General features: G+C 43.7%; 1 protein-coding gene across 2 annotated transcripts; it reads right to left on the bottom strand.

The window, feature by feature from the left end:
- Nucleotides 1-3,077: 3,077 nt before the first annotated feature.
- LOC125009289 lies at nt 3,078-18,727 on the bottom strand. 2 transcript variants are annotated; one of them, XM_047587108.1, is made up of 7 exons: nt 18,418-18,727; nt 15,045-15,230; nt 13,720-13,824; nt 12,774-13,100; nt 10,285-10,395; nt 9,786-10,109; nt 3,078-3,615 (listed from the first exon to the last, which is right to left on the bottom strand). In XM_047587108.1, the coding sequence occupies exons 1-7, from the start codon at nt 18,488-18,490 to the stop codon at nt 3,554-3,556; spliced, it is 1,188 nt and encodes a 395-aa protein (XP_047443064.1). In that variant the 5' UTR covers nt 18,491-18,727; the 3' UTR covers nt 3,078-3,553. The 2 variants fall into 2 exon arrangements, with proteins under 2 accessions (XP_047443064.1, XP_047443055.1); XM_047587099.1 differs by having other exon boundaries at nt 15,045-15,377; nt 18,418-18,725.
- Between the last annotated feature and the right edge of the window lie 5,920 nt (nt 18,728-24,647).

Below are 24,647 nucleotides of genomic sequence, written 5' to 3'. Positions count from 1 at the left end.
GTGAAGCTGGTTCTTGAGGCCAAGGTGCCTTTTGCAGTCTTTCCTATACTACATGTACTGCTTGTCTGGTGGTAGTTTATTATTTTGGTTTTGTTAAATCCATTTCAAAATATTTTAAATTATTCACTTTATTTTCTGCAGGATAAATGTTGCGTTTGTTTGACTAAACTGTCTTACCTGAATAAAGCACCTCCTCAATGCTGTGGCATTACAGAATGAGGCAAAAAGGTCTCAAATACACCTAGAATAAACACTGACAGTTTACAACTTCATAATGGACGCTTTACTAGTTATGAATATATATTCAGGGATGTTATTCAGTTCTATCAGTTTATTTGTGCATTTATTTGCTTGCAAATCATGTACTGATTTGTGATTGATGACTAAAACTAAAATGACATTTTGTTGTTTTTTACGCCACATCTGATCCAATTACTGAGGTCCAGAGATACCTGGCAGAGAACAATGTTCCCAAGATCCTTTAATATACTGGGAAAACCAAAAGCACACACACCCAAACCTCTTCCAGATGTCCTACAATTTTAATGCACACTAGCCTCATCGGTGCCATGTGAGATGAGTCAGTTGAGTCTCAACTTCGTTTCCTGCAACGATGTTTAAGATCTAACAGGTGTCAGCATTGAACAACACAGTGACACAGTATCAGTACAGTTTGGGTAAAGTGCTGCAACACTTGATGAACTCATCTACCTGTATCGTTCAAAACCTGCTACTGATCTCATATTAGACACCTGAGCCCACAACACCCTCTCCCTTCGTACTGAGCTCATGTATTCAGATTGACTGAAAGGCCACTAAAAAAAACAGGGAAACAACTAAAACTGCTGCTGAGCAAATAAATCCATCAAATTATTACTATCAGATTTATATTTCTAAACTTGTCAGTTATTTTCTAGATGAAAGTATCAACAGTAAATGATTTTCTGGTTCATATCGTTCACTCAGCAGTGATGTTGTCTCTGAACACGTGAATTTTTACTTCAGGAACTGTTCCATTTTGTTCTTGATGCTTTTCCACTAATTAATGATCTGATCATCACCTCCCTCCTGACTCTACTACAAACCAGTCTGTGTTCTCTATCAATGTTCATCAGCTGGTTTCTAATTGTCTGTTTGCTTTTTGATTTTTTTCAGTAGGAAGCTGTTCTGTCAGAAACAGTTATTAAAATCACTGGAGTTCTTCTCTAATACTCGAATGAATCCATTATTTCCCAGAACAGCTCCTTGCTTTTTACTCGAGTCTTTCCCTGATAGTTTCCATCTCACTGTTCAGTCTTGGTGGTTTTCCAGACATAGCAACAGTGAATCTGCTGAGACTCAGATGTGTTGGACTGATCTTTAAAATCTAAACTAACTCTCCTCATCATCACTCTATCAGCATCACAACTGTTTATGAACACACAAGACCTTCTCTCACTCTGGGTAAAAGCACCACGTAGATGCAGCCATCAGGGGGGCAGCACAGGAGATTCAGAGATTTGTCTATGAACACATGATGTTCACTCTGAGTTCACACTCAGTCTTTAATATCTGATGGAAGAATGAGAGTTACAGCAAATATCAAAGAAGGAAACCAGGAAGTGAAGCTGCAGTTTATTGTTCTTCACTGACAAACTGAGATCTGGATCAGAACCAACACAAAAACGCATCAACACCCCACAGTAACCCACGATAACCCACAATAACCCACAACAACCCCACTGTGTCAGAGTGTCAGGGTTTGAATGTGAACTCTGCTGGGTGTGTCCCACAAAGACCAAACAGACAAATTTCCTCTCAGAGATGAAACTCTTCAGTTCACTCAGCCTCAACCATTGACTGTTTATACTATGGACAAATCCATCGTGACATCACCTATTGGATTCTGAACCTCGAGAATGAACGAAATGCTCCATCTCCATGTTGGATGGCCACTTGATGAACTGCAGTTTTTAGCACTTCTGCATGGGCTTCATTGTTCAGCCCTGGAGGTTGAGCTTGACCTCAACTTCCTCTCTCTCTGTTCCCGCCTTCCTGATCAGCTGACTATGGATGGTTCCGTCTTAACCAATCAGATCTGCCACAGTCTCAGTCAGCCAATGGTGTGGTTGCTGTCACACTTATAAATATATTCTCCTCTATTTCCGTACTGAACAGCTCTGTTCTTCCTGGTTCAGACTGAGGGGGAGGTGATGATGACGATGGAATTTTTTTTTAAAAAGTGCTTCAGACTGACTGCAGTGAAACCCCCTGAATCCCACCAGAATGTGACTAAATATTAGAGTTTCCAGGGTCTAATCTCTGAGTTCCAGCTTTAAGCTGCTGACGCCCTGAGGCCAGAGTCACGTCCAGTCTAGATTTTAGTCTGTGGATTCTTAGTGGAGCTGTTTATTATCAGTGAAATGAAGCATGTGATCAGCAGCAGCTTTTAGACTGGTTTCCAGGAACCATCTCTAGTTCCTGTTCACAAACCGACATGATGTCAGTGATGATGAGGACACTGAGCAGAAGAGCAGCGACGCTCCTTCAACCTGTTTCTACAAGTTTCTATCATCTGAACATTTTTAATTTCCTGCTGCAGGAAGGAGCCAGTCCAGGTCACCATTCAACCTTTAACAAACACTGAAAGCAGCTGTCACACACACTTGAGTTCAGCTCAGTCTGATAAAACCACTTCCTCATTCAGCTCCAACAGAGGGGGAGGAGCTCTGGAAACACTCCTCCCCCCATGTTGTTCTCTGGTTCCAGGGCCAGGCTGGTCTGGAGGCCTACAGGCTCTGTCAGCTTTTAGCAAATATTCTTCCTACTGTTGGACAAGCAGGAAACTGTTCCTCATTTAGGATTTTATGTGATATTATTCTATCAGATATGGAGAGAGACGTCACACTGAACTGATCCACATTAACTGAGGACATGATGAGAGGCTGCTGGACTATTTTAGACCTTTGTGCTGCAGGTTGTTGACCTGATGTTACCTGTAAACTGCTGTGTTGTTGTTGTTGTATCTTTGTGAGATTAGACTCTAGACTAAACATCTTTTAGATTCTCAGACTGAAGAAAAGAAAACAACCATTAAATCCTTTCAGCTTCATTTTATTCATCAAAGCTCTGCAAAGAAGCTCAGTAAAACAACAGTGCAGCAAACAGCCTACAGCATCAGCATCATCATGCTGCTCATTCTCTGACAGTATCAGTATCTCAGGCTGCATTTCTTCTTCAGGTGGTTCAATAAATACACAAACCTCCCAGCAGAATAAAAAAGTATTAAAAAAATCATTCAGTACATAAATATAAAAATAAAATATAATGTTGGATACATGATCCTCAAATTCACCAGACGAAACTGAAGCAAGAAAAAACAGCAGCAGAAGAAGATGATGAAGATGATGATGAGGACAAAGACTCAGAGCTCAATTTTCCTGAATGAGTCTACAGTTCTTAAAGGGTAGAAGAAGGAGCAGTAGAGGGAGGTGGACCAGGAGCTGACAGAGCGTCCTCCTCTCTTCATCGATCAGATCCTTCACTGATCAATGATCAAAGATCAACAACCTGATCAAACTACATCTTCAGCCATCACAGGAGACGATAGATCCGGGACACTGCCATAGGCGCTGCCTGGAGAGGAGACGCAAGACAGTTAAAAACAAAGACAAAGACAAAGACAGACAGACAGACAGACAGACAGACAGACAGACAGAAAGAAAGAAAGAAAGAAAGAAAGAAAGAAAGAAAGAAAATTCCCTCTGGGATATTTTGAAAGGGCTACAGGGGCTACTGCTGGGGGTACTGTCAACATGGGAGTTAGCACACTGAACCCACATTTGGCACAGTTAGCTTACGGTTAGCACAGTTAGCCAACATTTAGCACAGTTTGTGTGTTGTGCACTTGCATGCGCCTGTTTGTGTATCTGTAATTACAAAGTTACCTATGTGGGTGGAGAGGTGTGTGTGTTGGTGTGTGATGTTGTAACATAAATGTGTGGGACACAGGGATCAGCTGTACTAACAGCAGAGACATCTGATTAATGAACTGGTCTCAGCTGTGGCTCAGGCCTGAGGCTCAGGGGTTGCCGTGGCAACTCACAGTGGTTGTCAATGACAACGGAAGCGTGTGGAGCCGGGACACAGACAAGAGCTAGATTTCCCCCCTTTTCGCTGGTCTCATATTTGGGCTTACTGTGACGAAACGGTAGCTCCTATCAGAAAAATAAGCAGACCGTGGGCGTCGTAAGACCTTCTTGAAGACTTTGATATGTTTTTAGTCCTTGTAGAGTAAATATTTTGGACACACGTGCGAGTTAAATCATGGGTCCCTTCTGCTTCTCTAATCAAATCTTTGCAGATCTTTCACTGTTTAAATTCTTTACATCTCACTGCTTTGCTGAGCACATTGTGAGAGTAACAACGAGTTTGTCCACAACTGTGTAAAAAATCATGTGTCTAGTGTGTAAATTGTGACCGGGACGAGCGTGGAAAGAGAAAAATTTCAGGTGATTTCACACACGCTCTCTCACTCTAAGTAATGAGGTGACGCACCATAAACGACTCCTCCCCTGAATCCTCCTCCTCGAGGTGCCAGCAGCCCGGTCACCATGGACACCACATCCTCTGACCCCTGACCCTGTTCCTCCTGGTCTTCCAGATGGACAACTTAGCCGTCCCGTGTTCGGATGAAGGGGCACCAGATACCTGTTTGTAGCTATGGCCCCATGTACAATCCTCCACTGGAGGTCTCCTGTCCGTTTATTGACAGGAGGTTTGTACAGGGACCAACAACAGCCCTTCAGGGAGAATCCCACACCAAAAAAACACAGTCCATCTGGACACCTTCAGCCCTGCCAGGGAGCGTAAGTTTGACACCTTTACACTGAGGAAGTAGATGTCTTTCTTCCCCAGAGTCTGTGAACTCTGGGGTCTTCAGACTCAGCAGGTCGTCCTCCTCTGGCTGCCATTGTCCCACAGCTGGAGACACAACCAGGGACGGAAAGACATACTAACACTCATCGTCCCACTGGTCAGATAGAGTCCGGTTCTCAGCAAATGCTCTGAGGCCTCCTGGCAGGGAGGCACAGACCTCCTCCACCAGCCTGAGCAGCACCCTGGTGGACCTGGTGCAGAGCAGGTCTGCTAGATGAGGGATAGACGTCTTCATCAGATGACCCAGCTTTACCAGTCCAGCCTCTCTCAGTCGGACTCTCAGGCTGGCAGAAGACAGGACCTGAGAGGTGATGGTAGTATTCCCAAAGAGCGGCTCTTCAAAGACCCACATCCCTGGTGTGGTTCCCGTCTTTCGTTTAGAAGTGAAAACCTGCCATGCCTGTAGCACCGACTGGTAGAACGATGTTAGTCCAGTTAAATCCACAGACTGAGGTTAGACCAGGAACAAATGTTTGTCTTAGCCGAGTCGTCCAGCCTTCCTCAGCAGCAGACAGGCTGTGTCTGTCCATAGCAGACCAACGGTGTAAAACAGTCTCTGGGCGGTCTGCAGTCTGAGTGTCACAACCCGAGATTTAATGTCCACCAGTTCCTGTCCACCCTCCTGCACCAGCAGATACAGGACAGCAGCCCTAGTCCAGTGCTGCCCAGACCAGAAAAAGTCCACGATCTCATTCTGGACGTTGTTAATCAGGCCTCTTGGTGGAGGTAAGATGGTCAGTCTGGCCAAAGGGCCGAGGCCACCAAGTTATTAGCAATGAGGACCTGACCCTTGTAGGAGAGCTGAGGGAGCAACCATTTCCATTTGGTTAGTCTGGTACACACCTTCTCCAGAATACCCTCCCAGTTCTTCCTCTCATACTCCTCAGTCCCTAGAAAGACACCTAGAACCCTGAGTCCCTGTCTCCCCCAGCCTCGGTCCCCTGGTGGCTTTGGTATCTGTCTGTGTGTCCACTGCCCGATTAGTAAAGCTTCACTCTTGTCCCAGTTGACTTTGGCAGAGGAGGCTTTCTGGTAGAGTGTGAGGCTCAATGTCAGGTTGTCTACGTCCTTCTAGTCTCTGATCAACATATTTATATCATCAGCATAAGCTGATAACACTCGTGGAGGACGCTGGGGTAGACCAGGTTACAATAGTCCTTGTATCTTGGACCTTAGTCTACAGAGGAGGGATTCAATGGTTAAAGTGTAGAGCTGTCCAGAGATAGGACAGCCCTGTCTGATCCCCCTCTTCACCTTCACCTTCAACCTCCAGTTTTTTTAAAAGGACCAGATCTCCGTTTTTGGGTATCAATGATAGAACGGCGCTCCTGCAGGAGGCCGGCAGGACACCTGTCACTGAACACTCCGGAAGCACCCCCCACAGGTCAGCACCCAAAACCCTCCAAAAGTGATTATAAAAGTCTGCAGGCAGTCCGTCCAATCCCAGAACCCAACCAGAGGCCAACTGTCCTACTGCAGTGGTCAGCTCCTCCAGTGAGATGTGGGCGTCCAGGGAGACTCTGTCCTCGGCGCTCAGCTGTGGAAGTCCCTGCAGCAGCTCGTCCTGACACCCTCTGTGGATGTCCTCTGCTCTGAAGAGGGCGCTATAAAAGTCTATGGTGTGTCCCCTCATCTCACCCTCGTCTGTTGTTTTTCCCATCAGGTAGGTGGAGACAGACCATCTGTTTTTTCCGTGAGACAGTTCTTTCCAAACTGAAAAAGGAGGAGGTGGGGGCGTCCATCTCCTGGACGGTGGTGAAACATGCTCTAATTAAAGCCCCTTTAACCCTCTCCTGTAAAAATGAGCTCAGCTCCTGTTTCTGTTGGTGCAGTGTGTGCGTCTGTGCTGTGGTGTGTGTGAAGTCTGTCCTCCATGTCCCTGATGTCCTGCTTTAAGTGCTGTATAGTTCTTCTGATCTGTGTTGTGGAGTGACTAATGTACTGTTGACAGAAAACCCTGATGTGTGCCTGACCTACCTTCCACCACTGACTCAAAAACTCAAACTCACCCTTCCTCCCCCTCCAAATTTCCCAGAATACCTCAAACTTTTGACAAAACTCTGTGTGGTGCAGCAGCTTAACATTAAAGTGCCAATGTGAGCTGTGTTTGGATGTTTGTGTGATGTGAAAATCTAAAGTGACTAAATGGTGATCGGTGAAGCCCACAGGATGAATGTGACTGTTCAATAATCTGTTTCTGTATGAGTGTAAAATGTAAACCCCGTCTAACCTGGCTGCACTCACCCTCCCATCCACCACCCTCACCCATGTGTACTGTCTGTCGGTTGGATGTTTGACCCTCCACACATCCACCAACCCCGTCTCTGCTCCCAGCTGCTTCAAAGCAGCAGCAAACTGTAGGTGGGGCTCCTCTCTGATCCTGTCCATAGTAGAGTCAGTGGTGCAGTTCCAGTCTCCTCCAATCACTAAGCAGTTATCCTGGCTGCACTGCTTCACAAAATCAGAGATCCTCTGAAACAAGTCCAGCCTGTCTGAGCCCTGATTTGGAGCATAGATGTTGATGAGGCAGAAACTGAACCCCTGAATTTGAGCTTTAACAGCTCTGCCTGCCATGATCTCAGAGATGGAGGTGACTTTAATGGCCAGGCCTGGAGAGACCAGAGTGGCTACACCTGCAGATAAGTTTGTGCCATGGGACAAGGTGTGATGGCCTCTCCACCACAGACCCCAGTCCACCTCATTGTTTGAGTCACTGTGAGTCTCCTGTAGGAATATTATGTCAGACACCATCTGTGACACTAGCGCTCTTTTATTCTGGTCTCTCCCTCCATTTATGTTTAAAGTTCCTATTCTACTTTTATTCATAGGAAACAGAGAGAGAGAGACAGGAAAGGACAGAGAGAGCAGTGAAAGGTGCATCATCATCATCATCATCAATATCTCACACATGGGCTCTTAACCGTTTTGATCCTTTTCCTTTCTTTGTTTTTATTGTTCTTCTTAATGCAGTCATGTGTTTCTTTAGTCTGAACCTTTTCTTGTCATCCAGGATATTGACTCCGACCATCTTTAGTAAGGTTGTGACAGTTTTCAGGAATTTGTTTGGATCTGGGAAATAATCAGTAATTTTAACGGATTGTCCAAATGTTTCATCTAAAAAACTGTTGATGTCCTCTAAAGTTCATGTCCCCACTCAAAGAGTCTGCTATAGACACAGAGTCTGAGTCTGAGTCACAGTCCATCCCATCCTCCTCCTCACCACCAGTCACACCTGCCTTCCCCCTCGTCCCCTCTACACCGGCAGCCTGACTTTGGTCAGATCCTGCTGCCTGTCCTAAACCACTGCCTGCACCTCCTCTGCTGCTGTCTGCACCTCCTCAGTTCCTTCTGATGTTCCCTCTGAAAAAGCTGATCTGTCCACAGCTACTGTCTCAGCCGGCTGCTCCTCTGTCTGTCTGCTGGAGGACTCTCCTCCATCGGACTCTAAACTTTGCTAAACTACTGACAACAAACACCATTTGAAAAGGTGGAAAACTCAACACGGACATTGGCCGAAGCCAGGCACCCTGACGATATCACTCAGGTAATAAACAGGCTAAGCGACGCTCTGCCATCGCTTTTTCCCAGTGCACCGGTTACAGTAGAGAGCTTTCTCCATGACCTGGACACCGAAGGGAGCACACTGCAACCGTTGGATTTCCACCACCTTAAAGCCTGGGTTACAGTCTTTAAATCGCAGGACGAGCCCATAGGCTGCTGTTGTTCTTTTCCTCTTTGTTGTCTCCTCGAACCAACACATGCGGCCAAGCAATCACCTGATCGTACGCTCCAGGAGAACAAGCTCGCCGACCCCGTTAAAGTCTTAACAGAATACCTGTTTCACCCATGATCTTCCCGCTGCCACCAAGGAACTCATCACGTCACCATCGTCAGAGAACTGAGGCATGGGCTGCATGAACCCTGCTACAGAACGCGCCGTGGTTTTGTTCCTTTGTTCACGCCATTCACCATTTTGGCTCCGGTGAGCGTGTAACCACGCCCCTCTACCTGTCTGACTGTCACTCATGTGACTGTGCCGCCATTCTCCACATCCATCACTCTCCTCTCTCCCTCTCTCGCTCCACTTACACACGCACACGCGCGCGCACACACACATTGTTGTGATTGCTGTTGCTGCTGATTGCTGTTGCTATTGCTCTTGCTAGTTCTATTGCTACAGTTACCCAGTGCTAATGCTGTTGCTATCACACCCATGTTGCCTGTCCTAGTTAGTAACCAACGTGTGCCTTTGATAATCAAATTATAGTAGTCTTTTATAGTGAGTAATATTATGTTAAATAATTTTTACTGTGAATAAATCTCATTATGATTTTATCTGTTGTTGTTTGGGGTCATTGTGGTTATTGTGACATATGCTGGATTCATAACAGTCAGTGCTCGAGTTCACTCCTTCTCTAATCTTCTGAGACTGTATCCTGGTTTTGTCAGTCTGGTTATAGGCTTCCCTGGTGACAGGGTGGTGCCTCAAGATTTAGTACTTGTAGTAAATATTTATAGATATTAATGATTATTCCCATAATCATTGATATTATTCGCCAATAACCAGGTAGTGCCTATTACTGCACAACACTGAGAGGACAACACATCACATCATCAGACAAGTCTCATCAACAACATCTTTGTAAAAGTCAAACATCTGATCTGAGATCTTTCTCTGTCACATCAACAACCAGGAAACATCTTCACCTCTGATCAGAGACAAACTCAACAACACTCACTCACCTGGAGCTACATCCAGGAAGAAAGAAAAGAAAGAAATAAACAAAGAATGATGGAAGAACGAAAGATGAAAAGAAAGACAGAAAAAAGAATGAAGAAAGAGAAAGAAAGAAAGAAACAAAAAAAACCTTTCACTCTGAGCTCCACGTGTTTCATCATCAGTATCTTTCCCTCCTTGTCGTAGACTCTACAGGTGTAGGTACCGTAGTCTCTCTCTGTGAGGTATTTCAGGGTCAGACTGAGGTCTCCAGTTTCCAGGTCTTCATTCATCTTTGTTCTATATCTATAAATCTGGTTCTGTTCTTCAGGATGGTCAGAGCCGTTCTCATACACATGGACCTTCCTGTCGTCTTCGTCCGTCCACTCCACTCTAGTGTCTTTAGGAAGGTGAGTTAAGGTTTTGCAGGGCAGCTGGACAGACTCCACGCCTGAATCCACCTCCACCTGGTAGACTGAGAGGACAACACATCATCAGCTGTAGAAACAGCAGCAGCAGCAGCAGCTCTGATGGTGACAGGACGTCTATGTCCATCCTTGTCTCTGTGTCTTATGTTGGCAGCTGTTTGAATCTGAACAAGGACAGATGTTACCATCAGCATTATGGGTAGTGTAGTAGTAGAGACTCACCTGACATGAAGTAGTGTCGATAATGAAACAAAAGACCCCCAACGAAACCAAGAACAACAACCAGGAGAACCAGGAGAACTATGAGAACTTTAGGCCAGACTGGAGGTGGTTCTGTGGAGAAACATAAAGAACAGCATGACCTCTGACCTCTGACCTGTATCTAAAGCAGCTGGTTTGTTGCTGACCTTTGACCTGAAGATGAACATCTCTCAGCCTCAGTGCAGAAAAATGTTCAAACTCAAAGATAAATGAATGAACACAGTTGATGGTCCATGTGGTATCAAGTATCAAGTACTACTGTCAGAGTAAGAAGCTCAGCAGGATGAGTTCTCTAGGACTGACACACAGGAGAAGATGGAAAACAGTCAGCAGACTGAACAACACAATAACAGCACAGACTGGTAAAGAAGAGTCCAAGTGGTTTCACACCTTTTGTTACCTTTTGTTCACATCTCTGTGTTCACATAACGTTAAACAGTTTTAGTATTTCTATATGTGGAGTGACATTATGGAACGGACCAGAAGGGAAGTAAAGCAGAGTCCAAGCAGAGGAACAAACACATGGAGTTCACCAGATACAGGGAAGAAGTACTATACATGTTTATGAGCATGAGAACAAGGAGGAAACATACATACACACACACACACACGCACGCACAGGAAGTAAATGTTAAATGGTGAAAGGGTTGGAATCAAGTCAGTTTATTTATAGAGCACATTCAAAACAACCTCAGTCGACCAAAGTGCTGTACATTTGCAGAAACACAATATAGTTAATTGTAAACATTACAACAAAAAAACAACACAAGGGATAATAATTATTCAATTTAAAACAAGATTAAAGATTAGATTAAAAAAGAGAATAAAAAACAGTAAAGAGAGAGAGAGAGAGAGAGAGAGAGAAGATTACTCACTTAGCTGGGAGAAAAGATGTGTTTTTAGGAGTGTCTTAAAATGCTCAACGGACTGTGCAGATCTAACATGGAGAGGTAGGCTATTCCTCAGCTTAGGAGCTGCGACTGAGAAGGCTTGGTCTCCACGAGTTGAGAGCCTGGACCTGGACCTGAACTAAGTCCCCTAGCAGTAGTGTGCAGCTGTAAAAACTCTGCTCAATACGGTGGTGCCAATCCATTTACACATTTAAAAGCAATCAATAAAACTTTAAACTGTATCCTAAAATTAACAGCCAATGCAAAGATACAAGGACCGGGGTAATGTGCTCACGCTTTTTCTTTCCACTCAGCAGGCAGGCAGCAGCATTTTGAACAAACTGCTAACAGAGCAGTGCTGGTGTGGTCAAGGCCAACAAAAAAAGGAATTACAATAATCTAAATGAGAAGTAATAAAGGCATGAATTAATCTCTCAAAGACATTACTTGGGAGATATGTCTTTGCCAACAGCCTTAATTGAAACAAGCTTGTCTTGCCTATAGAGGATATCTGCTTGTCAAACCAAAAGTCACTCTCTAAAATAACACCAAGGTTCCTTGCAAAAGGATGACAGTAAGACTTAAGGGTGCCAATGGCACTGTCATACCCATCTAGCAGATTTTGTTGACCAAATAAAATGATTTCAGCTTTGTTTTTATTCAGAGACAGAAAGTTTACTTCCATCCAAGTTCGGATATCTTCAAGGCAATCTACTAAAACCTAAACTAAGGCTCGCTCATTTGTCTTCAGTGATAAACAGATTTGTACATCATCAGCAAAGCAATGACAAAAAAATGTTTTACTTTCTAAAAATGGATCCTAAAGGCAACATAAATGTCGAGAAAAGGAGGGGGTCCAAAACAGAACCTTGGGGCACTCTACAACTAAGAGGGGAAGTGGCTGAAGAATACTGGCCCAGCTGGACAAAGAAGCTCCTGTCTGAGAGGTAGGACTGAAACCACTTCAAACAGTGCCCCTTATGCCCACAGAGGTGTTTAAGCGTGACTGAAGAATTTTATGATCAAAACCAGCTGTTGGATCTAGAAGGGCCAGGACAGCAGAATTACCAGACTCAGCTGTCAAAAGAAGTTCATTCATTTTTTTTTAAAAGCACTGTGTCTGTGCTATGCCATGACTTATACCCAGACTGGAACTTCTCTGAAATACCATTCCGATAAGTGGAAGACTTCTTCCTGTTACTAGTGTGTGTATATATTGTTCAAATGTTGTTTTGTTTTTTGTATTACATGTTTGAAATGAAGCATTCATCATTGATAGTTAACAGAATCCTCCACCGTGAAGCCTTTTACATCATGTCTGCTCTGTGCTGCTGTTTGCTGAGTGGAGGATGATGGTGTTGGAGGTCAGCTGCTGCAGTGGTTGCTCATGTCTGCTGGATGTCCAGCATTGTTAACTCCTGTCTGTCCTCAGGTCCTCTGAAGAACTAGAACCAGCAGCAGGACACTCAGAGTCCAGATGGAAACTAATGTCAGACATTTAAAGCTGCTGCCACATCCAGAAAGAAAGAAAGAAAGAAAGAAAGAAAGAAACAAACAAACCTTTCTCTCTGAGCTCCACTTGTTTCATCATCAGTATCTCTCCCTCCTTGTCGTAGACTCTGCAGGTGTAGGTGTTGTTGTCTCCATCTGTGGGGTATTTCAGAGTCAGACTGAGGTCTCCAGTTTCCAGCAGGTCTTCATTCATCTTCGTTCTGTTTCTATAAATCAGGTTCTGTTCTTCAGGATGGTCAGAGCCATTCTCATACACATGGACCTTCCTGTTGTCTCCATCTGTCCACTCCACTCTAGAGTCTTTAGGAAGGTGAGTTATGGTTTTGCAGGGCAGCTGGACAGACTCCACCCCTGAATCCACCTCCACCTGGAGGACTGAGAGGACAACACATCACATCATCAGCTGTAGAGACAACAGCAGCAGCAGCTCTGATGGTAACAGGACGTCTCTGTCCGTCCTTGTCTCTGTGTCTCATGTTGGTGGAGGACTCTCAGTGTCCAGTTTGTTGGAGGACGTGGATCAACCAGGTGACCTGAGCTCACCTGACGTCTGTCTCACCTCTGACACAAACCACTGGAAACTAGTTTGAGACTGAACACCAGTTTTCTTCTTCAGTTACCAAAGAAGAAGTCAGGAACTAATGAGGAACCAATCAGATGAATGGATGAGGAAGAACCCTAACCATCTGCTCTGGTTCTACTGGGACTGGGAGAGACCTGGACTCATGAGCTCAGAGCTTCTCAAATCCAGCTCAGGTCCTGATTGAGGACGTCAGGAGCTTCTGATTAGAGCTGGATTGTGTCTGTGTTTGTTCCTGATGTGTTCCTGACTCGTTCCTTGGTAACTAGTCAAAGCTCCTGGTTTGATGAAGAGTTTCTGATTCTGGAACTAAACCTGGAACTTTCTCTTCATCTCTCTGTAGCAGCTGTTTGAATCTGAACAAGGACAGATGTTACCATCAGCATTATGGGTAGTGTAGTAGTAGAGACTCACCTGACATGAAGTAGAGTCGACAATGAAACAAAAGACCCACGACAACACCAAGAACAACAACCAGGAGAACTTTGAGAACTTTAGGCCAGACTGGAGGTACTGGTTCTGTGGAGAAACATAAAGAACATCATGACCTCTGACCTCTGACCTGTATCTACAGCAGCTGGTTTGTTGTTGATCTTTGACCTGCAGATGAACATCTCTCAGCCTCAATGCAGAAAAAAGTTCAAAGTCAAAGATAAATAAATGAACACAGTTGGTGGTCCATGTGGTATCAAGTATCAAGTACTACTGTCAGAGTAAGAAGCTCAGCAGGATGAGTACTCTAGTACTGACACACAGGAGAAGATGGAAAGCAGTCAGCAGACTGAACAACACAATAACAGCACAGACTGGTAAAGAAGAGTCCAAGTGGTTCCACACATTTTGTTACCTTTTGTTCACATCTCTGTGTCCACACAATGTTAAAAGGTTTTAGTATTTCTATAGGTGGAGTGACATTATTAGAAGGGAAGTAAAGCAGAGTCCAAGCAGAGGAACAAACACATGGAGTTTGTCAGATACAGGGAAGAAGGACACACACACACGCACGCACGCGCATGCGCACACACACACACACGCGCACACACACACACACACACACACACACACAGGAAGTAAATGTTAAATGGTGAAAGGATGAATTAAATAAGTGGAAGACGTCTTCCTGCTACTATTGTTGTGTGTATATTGTTCAAATGTTGTGTTGTTTTTTGTATTACATTTTTGAAATGAAGCATTGATTAATTCATTCATTCATTGATAGTTAACAGAATCCTCTGTCATGAAGCCTTTTACATCATGTCTGCTCTGTGCTGCTGTTTGCTGAGTGGAGGATGATGGTGTTGGAGGTCAGCTGCTACAGATATTGCTCATGTCTGCTGGATGTCCAGCATTGTTACCTCCTGTCTGTCCTCAGGTCCTCTGAAGAACTAGAAACACCAGCAGGACACTCAGAGTCCAGATGGAAACTGATGTGAGACATTTAAAGCTGCTAAGGACCAGGAGGAGGACGCTATGGACCAGGACTCATGTTCTTTATGTTTGTAAAGATCAGATGTGAGGTGTGAGGGAGCTGATGAGTGAAGAACAAACTGCTGTCAGACATTATCTACGTCACTCTGATCACATGACTCAGACCAGCTGTTTTCTAGAAAGTCTCATCAACAACATCTTTGTAAAAGTCAAACATCTGATCTGAGATCTTTCTCTGTCACATCAACAACCAGGAAGCAGCTTCACCTCTGATCAGAGACAAACACACAAACTCAACAACACTCACTCACCTGGAGCTACATCCAGTCTGATGATGCTCCTTATCTGTCTTGCTCTGTTCTGAACAACACGACACTCGTATGTTCCACTGTCATCAGTCGTCACATCCTTCAGAGTCAGAGACACGTCTCCATCCTTCATCTGTTTGTCCTGTAGATCCACTCGGTTCTTATAAGATGGATGCTGATCCTCTGTTTCTGATTTATTATTAAGATATAAAAGAACATATTTATCTGTCTTCAGGTCGGGTCTTTTCCACTCCAACACTGTGACAGGTTCATTGTTCAGAGCTTTACATGGTAGAGAGACAGTCTGTCCATGTTCAGCTGTGATGTTTATCTGTCCTGAAGGAAACAACACAGAGCAGAGAGGTTAAAGGTCAACATGCAGCAGTCAGTCAGTGGGAGGAGCTACCAAAGAGAGGACACTGGTCTCTGCAGGACTGGACCAGAGGACAACAGGGGTAGGGCTGGATGATTATGGAAAAAAGAATAATCACGATTATTCATTGATTTCAAAGTACTGAACCACCAAAACTCAACTTTAAATCTAACTTTTTTGTCATAAATGTCACAGCCTCCGTTATCTGTCGCTGTGTCCAGGAGCTGGTGGGACATAGACTGTCTGTAAAGACTGTCCTCAGTGGAGGACTGAGTTGCTGAAGTTGATGCTTTTTTGGGTCTTTTGCTCCTTCAGTACTTTGTCATGGACACTTTATGGCAGAACTTTAAATGGTTAAATAAATTTGTCGTGTTGCTTTGGGGTGCAGACACGACGGCGCAACAAACTTTGCAAACAATCTCCTTCTGCTCCACGTAAAACAATTTGAATCCAACATCTCTCCAAATGACCGAAGTTGTCCTACCTTTCTTTTAACTAAAGGCTCAGGCTGATTTCTGCCATGATGTCAATCGCTCATTCCATGGACCACGGAACCGGGGGGAGAAGGGGGGTCATGGCCCAGGTAACTTTTGTACTCTCACAAACTCAACAACAGACCCAGAGCATCCATCTCCATCTTTTCCTAATCTCAGTCCACCACGGACTCCGGTGACCTGCCAAGCCGTACCTGGTTGCTCTCCTCCGGCTTCAAGACAAGCTACCGAGAGCCACTACACAAGTGAGTGCTGCGGGGATCTGTTTTTCACGGTCACAGTCACTACAGCATCAGCTTCAAGATCTTTCTCAACACTTTGCTATATCAAAACATACCTGCGTTCAACTATGACACAAAGAAGGCTAAATGACTTGATGTGCAGCCACATACACCGGGATGTTCTGGCACAAGTGGACATGATTGTTGTTGCAAAGGAATTCATCCAGCAAAATGAGCGACGCAGACTGGTTTAAGGACCACTAACGTAAGTCAGTTTTGTAACACACATTTTGTTGTGTTGATTACTTTCCATTAACTGCACAGCTGCGCTAGTTTTGTTGTTGGGTGCATGTGTGTGTGCTCTGCAACGTTAAACATCAGTAATATTGTCTGTTTCAATGTTCCCCATGCCCTCCGCTCAGGGTGGGCTGGGGTTGAAATTCAGCCCGGGAGCTTGGTTTGCAGAGTCCTTTTATCTGATCACATGAGGGACACATGTAGAACCGTACTTTAATTTAATCACAAATACTTTATGTTCAACAAACAAAACTACTGTGTGTGAGAAAAGGTATTTGTTCAATCTACTGTATATACAAACTGCTGCTGCTGCTCCTCCTCTTCTCTTCTTTCTCTCCCTCCCTTTTTCTTCTCTTCCTCCTTCTTTTCCTCCTCTCCTTATCTAAACAGTGTGAGGACCTTTTTATGACCTGTTTAGATGTTAACCTTCTGCCCTATCTGCTCTCTTATTAATTTATCAACACTGATTTGTTTATACCCTTCAATTAATCGTATCCTCTGTTAACATGTGTCTGTCAGGACTGGTTCAAAGCAGGACTCAGATGCAGAGAAGTGGCAGTTAAGGTGACTTGATTTCACAGAATCAACAGGGTGAGGATACTCGAACAGAGTGTAAATAAAAGTGCTATGAAACAAACTCCTGACGTGGCTATGAAATCTTATCAAAGGAAAATCACTCCAGAGGAGGAAAAACAAAGATACTCACGGCTATGAAAGCTTACAAACAAAAGGCGCTCCAAAAAGGAGGAACTCACAATACTAACTACACTAACGAACAAACTAACCTGAGCTAACGGGAGGGGAAAAATTAAATCCTGACAAACAAAAGGCGCTCCAAAAGGGAGGAAGCAAAACCTGGTAAGGAAAACTAGGAAAACAAAGAATCACTCCAAAATAACAGGAGGATAAGCAAAGAAGGACTAAACACAAAATCACTCCAGAAGGAGGAAACAAAAACAGCTATCTCTAAACAGAAAACCTAATCACTAGAACTAAGCTAGGAAGTTACAAAGAAGAATCTCTCTCTTTCAAGGTAGGGAGGACCAGGTGGACACAATCAGGAATCAGGGAAGACAATCAGATTGGTGACACATGAGGAAACGAGAGGAGAGTTACTTTCCAAAATAAGGCAGGAAATGACGAGACAAACACACCAAAATAAGACATGACCACACCGCGGTGTGACAGTGTCATTCATCTAATCTTATTATTTGAATAATCCCCCCGGCTGTTGTTTGTTTGTACGTTAATAACTGCTGTTGTACAATATATTATGGTCAATAAAGATTGAGAAAAAAAAAAACACTAGGATACTAAAGCTTTCAAATTTGTGTAAGCAAAGCGACACCAGCCCAACTCCACCTCTGATTAACTTACCATGGAATTTTACTCAACCTCAGCCAATCGTCATCATTTATGCGATGTCTTATGCCCTCGCCCTCACCAAGGATTAAGGAGGAACAAGAAAAATCTTTGCCACTCGGCTTAGAGATCTAGTTGGTCTGATGAATAACCACTGCCTTCAATCATAGTAATGCGCTACATTTTTTGGCAGTAACGATAATAGCGTTATGATGGGAAGAGTAATCAATTAGATTACTTGTTACTGAAAGAATGTAACACTGTTACTAACGCTGTTATTTATAACACCGTTATTCCCATCACTGTTTATAAATGTATGTATGGAGCCCTGAACACATCCGAAAACATGTCTAAGTCTGGAATGATAGCGCCATGTAGGCAGACAGTATTTGATAACCTGCTTTGGTCGTGCTGCTCGGACCCGTGTCGTCATCGGCCTGGCTGACCTTTTTGTTCCCACCACCACAGAACAATTCCTTTTTTATCCTAACTTTCTCTGCTCCATCCATCTCTCTTTCTGGCTTTTTTCTTTTCACCACGGTCACTATTTTTTACACTATTTTTACTGCACCACACAACACAGAAAAATCACTTCAAAGTTAAATATAGATAAACTGAGCTGAACTCACCTGTAGAGGAAGAAACCATCTGACAGACTGACAGCAGAGTCCAGCAGAGAAACGCACATCTTCCAATAAACATGTTCTCTGTCTCAGAGTTAAAGACTTTCAGAGAATATCAAAGAAGCAGCGTTAGACCAGGAAATCTACTTTCTGTTTTCACTTCATGTGTGGAGCTGTGAGACTGCAGAGTCCGACTGAGACTTTAGAGTCTGGGACAGGGTGTAGTTGACAGGAAGGACAAACTGTGCATGCGGCGACTGCTGCAACGTTTCCTGTAAATCACATGACGTCAACTCACTAAAAAAGGCCAACTCTTTCGGGCTCACTCACTAAATAGAGACGATTCTTTTGGCTCCCAAGTGTCTCCTCATATTTTTATTGCTTAAATAAATGTGTAACCAAATTATGTGCGTCTGAAAAATGAATTAATAATAGTAAGAACATACAATATATCAATTGTTTATTTTATAAATGGACTTATTTAAACCTCATTAACCCCATTATAAGAAGAAGAACTTTAATTGTCATTGCACACAAGTTAGTAAGTAAGCTAACAAGTTAGCATCTCTAGTAAGTAAGATGTTTAAAGGTGATAATATATTGAAAATAGAGAGTACAGAGTAACTGAGTATTCATTAATACACAGGATGAGATGTTACAATCGCTTGTGCCATGATCTAAGGCACAACTCCTTTAGAAGCCCAGTCCAACTGGACAACCAACCAGCACACCAGTGGTCAGCTACTAACTAGCCTAGCCAGCAGCAGTAGGTAATAGAGATGATGGGAATGCGACTACACTCGAACCAGACATCTCTTCCTTCTGCCTATGTCAGAAACGAGATACAATTAGCCTAGCCACAGAAATAAAACACCAGCTAATTAGCCTAGCCAGCAGCAGTAGGTAATAGAGATGATGGGAATGCGACTACACTCAGACCAGACATCTCTACCTTCTGCCTATGTCAGAAACGAGATACAATTAGCCTAGCCACAGAAATAAAACACCAGTTAATAAGCCTAGCCACCAGCAATAGGTAATAGAGATGATGGGAATGTGACTACACTCGGACAGACATCTCTTCCTTGTGCCTATGTCAGAAACAAGATACAATTAGCCTAGCCTAAAATTTCTCCCCTCTGCCAAGATCAGAAGTTACACACAAGAAAACACCAGCAAACAAGCCTAACTAGCAACAGTAAGCAGTGTGCAGCACATCATTGGGTTTTTCAAGTGGGCACCTCCCTTCACCAATGTTTCGTTAAGTTAGGCCCACAACACCTCAAGAAGGCTTAACAGTGAGCTCCAGCGTCTTGGAGTCACCCCCCTCAATGCGCCACCATGTGCCTTTCAACAGACAGATAAGATTAATCTAACTACAACTGCTACCTATTGTCAGTACATAGCTAGCCTTACATTTAGCATGCTCCCCAGCTAGCGTGCTTCCTCTGTAACCAGAACCACTGGCTAGCTCACTCCACTGCCAGGGACATATTCTTTACGGCAACCCTCTGTTCTTTTCCGCGAATGCCCAACTCACACAGGAGAGCAATGGCCGATTTCGCAACAAATCCAAGGCAGCCAACTTCCACTGGGCGCACACGGACGCTCCAGCCTCGCTGCTCAGCTTCTGATGCCAACTCCACATATCTATCGCTCTTGCGCTCATTCGCCTCTTCAACTCTGTCTTCCCACGGGACAGTTAACTCCACAAAATACAATATTCTTTCTATCTCAGACCACAACAGCAAGTCCGGTCTTTCAAGGGTCACGGCTATCTGTTGTGGAACGCTCAAACCGCCATCTAAATTGGTCCTTAGCTCCCAGGCTCCGCCCACACTTAACTGCCCTACATTATGCCTGCGCCTCCCTGATCTGGCTTTATCTCCCTCCTGAACAAACATAATATGCTTACTCTCCTTTCTAGCAGATTAGGAATTTACTTCAATCTGTTGTTCCTGAATTGCAGCTGCTAAGCATTGCAGAACCTGGTTGTGACGACAGGTGTATCTTCCTTGGGAGAGGCTAACCCTGCAACCTTAGCCCTTAGATTTTGGGTAGATGGCAGCACATCACAAATTGCCCCTATCCTAAATCTAATCCTACTAGCCTCCATGCTCCACAGCTCTCTCCACGACACCTTCCTTTCACCCTCCCAGTTCATCCACTGTCCTTGCTTAGCCTGCGACACTGCCTTAGTGTATCTTATTGCTTCCTCTTGCCTATGAATTTCCTCCATTAGATTTACTAGAAGTTGTAGTAGTTCTTCAGGTTTTGTTCTTCTTTCACGGCTTTGATTCTTTTTAAACTTGTCAGTTATTTTCCAGATTAAAGGATAAACAGAAAGTTTAGTTAAACATGAAGAATCTGTTTCCTGGTTTCTGTCAGTCAGTAGTGATGTGTTCTCTGAATGGACTCATTGTTGCTAATAACACATGTGTACTTTTATGTCAGGAACTGTTCCATTGTGTTGTTGATGCTTGGGCAATGTGTGCACTTTTAGGGGGGCGTCATGAAGCAAAATAAACAACAACCCCCACCCACCCAATAATTATCCCAACACTAAAAATGTAAAAATTGCAGTTGATCTCTGCCATTCCTGTCTGTACATCTGGACCTGACTACAGAACTCCACCTCCATGATGTCCTGTCTCTCAGTTCATGTGTCAGTAGGTTACTGGTTCCAACCTTGGACGGTCCTCAAGTCCTGCAGATGGAGCCTCTCTGTCTCTAAGACACTCTGATGGGCATCATGATAGAAGCAAACATTATATTGATCATATTGATTCTATAGCTGGTTAGTTGACAGCTCATAGATGACGGTAGTTTGGATCTTTTTCCTGTTGGTCCGACTTTATTTTGTCAAGATTACGTGGGTAGAACAGTTTGGACAGAGAAAGACGAGTCTGTGTTCATCTACTGACAAGTAAGTGGCTTTTTAAAATTTATTATTATCTTTACATGGCTGTTCCATTTCATCTGTAATTCTATTAGCATGCTAATAGCATTAGCAGCATGCTGAATATTATTCATTCACAGTGGATGGAGCTTTAATAAAAGTTGGTGTTGATCAAGTTCCCATTACCATCTGACTGAGTTTGAACCAAAAAGAGGAAGAAGCCAGTTAGAGGAAGAGGGCGTGCTTTGCTTGGTGTCACTGAGAAAAGATGAAAAAAGGTCAGACGAGTGAGGACAATGAAGGAAACGGGTCAGCTTCAGTCAGTGATTCTATCAGTGGAACTGTGAAGTGAACACACACCTGTCTTTATGCTCTAAACTACAAGCCGTGTGTTTGTTGAATATTGTCACTGTTCATAGTCAGGATAACCACGAAGAAGCTTCAACTTCTGCTTTTAGATTCAAACTACAGCATTAAAGTGGAAGAACCAACATGAGAACAGAGTCAGTTAACTGTGAACTGATCATTATTCTTTAGCACTGACCATAGAACAGCACTACTGCTGTTTGTATGACTCTTCATCTGGACCTTAGCCTATGTACTGGACTGTAGTGATGCAGTCATTAATACGTTACACTGTCTTCTCTGTCTTTGTTGAACTGGAAATAGAATTGTGTCAGTTCTCTGATGTTGTGTACATTTCTATTTGTGTAGCACCACGGTCCTGGTTTTACTGCAACTGAAATAAACATTTAGCAGATGAAGACTTTCAAAAATTGGAGTTCATTGAGTTTCCATTACCATCTGAGTTTGAAGCAATAAGAGGAAGAAGCCAGTCAGAGGAAGAGGGCGGGTTTTACTTGGTGTCACTGAGAAAAGATGAAAAAAGGAACAGCAGCAGTCAACATAAAGTGTGTCTGGAGTTAGTGTTGAATGATTCTTTAACATGACTGAGTCCTCAGCAGTGGATCCACCAGAGATCTTAGAGGAACCAGAGATGAATGAAATTCTTCTGATGATTTAGTTGAACTCAAACTAACCTGAGTGTCATTTCTCTTTAGTTCTGAGCTCTCTGCTGTTCAGCTCAACAAACCAAGGTTAGTCAACATCTTCATTCACTTTAAACCTGTTCAGTCCTCATCATTATTACTCAGTAGAGTCAAAGCTTTCAGTCAACATCTCTCAGAGAAAAGACATTAAATGAATCCTATTGTTTAATCTGAACCCTCCCAGCTCGTCTGACTGTGAGTCCCAGCTTCTCTCAGGTCTTTATAAGAGACTTTGTGTCTCTGAGCTGTGAGGAGGACGACAGCTCTGCTGGATGGACTCTGAGGAGAAACACCACCACAGGAAAGTGGACTCACTGTGGAGCTGGGTGGGGAGAACCAGCTGGTTCTTCCTGTAACATCAGCTACATTGTCCCATTGGACAGTGGAGTTTACTGGTGTGAGTCCAGAGAGGGAGCAACCAGTAACAGCATCAACCTCACTGTCTCTGGTAAGCTCAGACTGTGGAGTTAGTATTGATGAAGCTGTGTGGAAATGGATGAAATGCTGTAGTTTGTCTCTGTGTTGAGGTGGACCAGTGATCCTGCAGAGTCCTGTCCTCCCTGTGATGGAGGGAGATGACGTCACTCTGCTCTGTAAAACAAAGACCACTCCCTTCATCCTCTCAGCTACTTTCTCTAAAGATGGCTCCTTGATCAGGACTGAGTCTACAGGTCACATGACCATCCACCATGTTACCAACTCTGATAAAGGCCTCTACAGGTGTTACATCAAAGGTCATAGAGAGTCTCCATCCAGCTGGATCACTGTCAGAGGTCTCCATCTGTGACATGTCTGCTCTTCATTACTATTTCTCTCTAACTTCACATTTCAGCAACAGTTTATTGTTTAATCAAATGTTCACTTAGATGACTTTCCATTATCGATCAATCGATAGATAGATCAATAGATAGATAACTTTATTCATCCCCGAAGGGAAATTCGATTGTCACAGCAGTCCGGTATTTGAGTACAATAAAATGCAATAGAATAAAATACTGAGGTATAAAAATAAAAGCAAAGGTAAAAACACAGAATAGGACAAGGACACTTAGAAAACACAAGATACATAGGTAGGTAAGGTGCAGTGGTAAGATGATGGCAGTGGTACTGATGATATGATGGTAGTGTTATTGTAAATAAACAGTATATAATAGTATATAATGATATAATATATAACAGGGTATATAATAGTAATAAAAGTATGTAGTAATAATGGCAGCAGCATCAGTGTGTAATAATAATAATAATAATTATGATAATAATAATAATAATAATATACACATAGAAATGTGTCATATGTGCAAGGTGGCCATACATAATTGCAATATATAATATGTAAACATGTATTAATGCATGTACATATGTATACATATACACATACATATATACATACATACACATATATATCGTATAGGTATAATATATGCATATAAGTACTTGATTATATAAGATATACTTGAAGTGCAAAAGTGACATGTAGTAAAGGGGGACAGTTAGATTCGGTGCAGGTTTAGTTCTGTGATGGTGGATCTGACAGAGGTGGATGAGTTGTAGAGTCTTATTGCAGTTAAAAGGAACAATGTTCTGCATCGTTCCTTAGAGCAGCGGGTTGAATGAGTCTGTTGCTGAAGCTGCTCTTCAGCTTGTCCAGTGTTTTGTAGAGGGGGTGAGAGGGATTGTCCATGATTGCCACCAGCTTTGCCAGCATCCTGTCCTCCACCACCTCCTCCAGGGTGACAAGCTTAAAGCCAACAACAGACTCTGCCTTTCTGATGAGTTTGTTCAGTCTGTTGGCGTCCTTTGCCTTGATGCCTGCACCCCAGGACACCACAGCAAAGAAGATGGTGCTTGCCACCCCTGCAGGGGGTCTTGTGATGGGCGCACCAGCGGTCTGAGGTGTGCCAGGACCAGTCTCTCCATGACCTTCATGATGTGAGAGGTCAATGCTACCGGCCTGTAGTCCTCCAGTGCAGCAGCTTGTCCTTTTTGGGCACTGGGACCAGGCAGGATGTTTCCCAGAGCACTGGCACTCTCTGAAGGTGTAGGCTCAGGTTGACGAGGTGGAGAACTTCACAGAGCTGACTAGAACATGCCTTCAACACACCAGGGCTGATACGGATATGGTTGTTGCTCGGAGAAGCAGTAGAAGCAGTGGAGAGGCCACCAGCGGTGTCGAGGTTGGAGTTGAACCCATTGAAGAACAAGTTCAGCTCGTTCGCACGTTGCATCCCCCTCTGCTGCTTCCCCATGTCTCCTCTGGAAGCCGGTGATCTCCCTCATCCCATTCC

This window comes from Mugil cephalus, chromosome 1 (assembly GCF_022458985.1).
Source record: "Mugil cephalus isolate CIBA_MC_2020 chromosome 1, CIBA_Mcephalus_1.1, whole genome shotgun sequence".
NCBI lineage: Eukaryota > Metazoa > Chordata > Actinopteri > Mugiliformes > Mugilidae > Mugil > Mugil cephalus.
The sequence above is the reverse complement of the archived record's forward strand: the minus strand, read 5'-3'. Positions and strand labels throughout refer to the sequence as shown.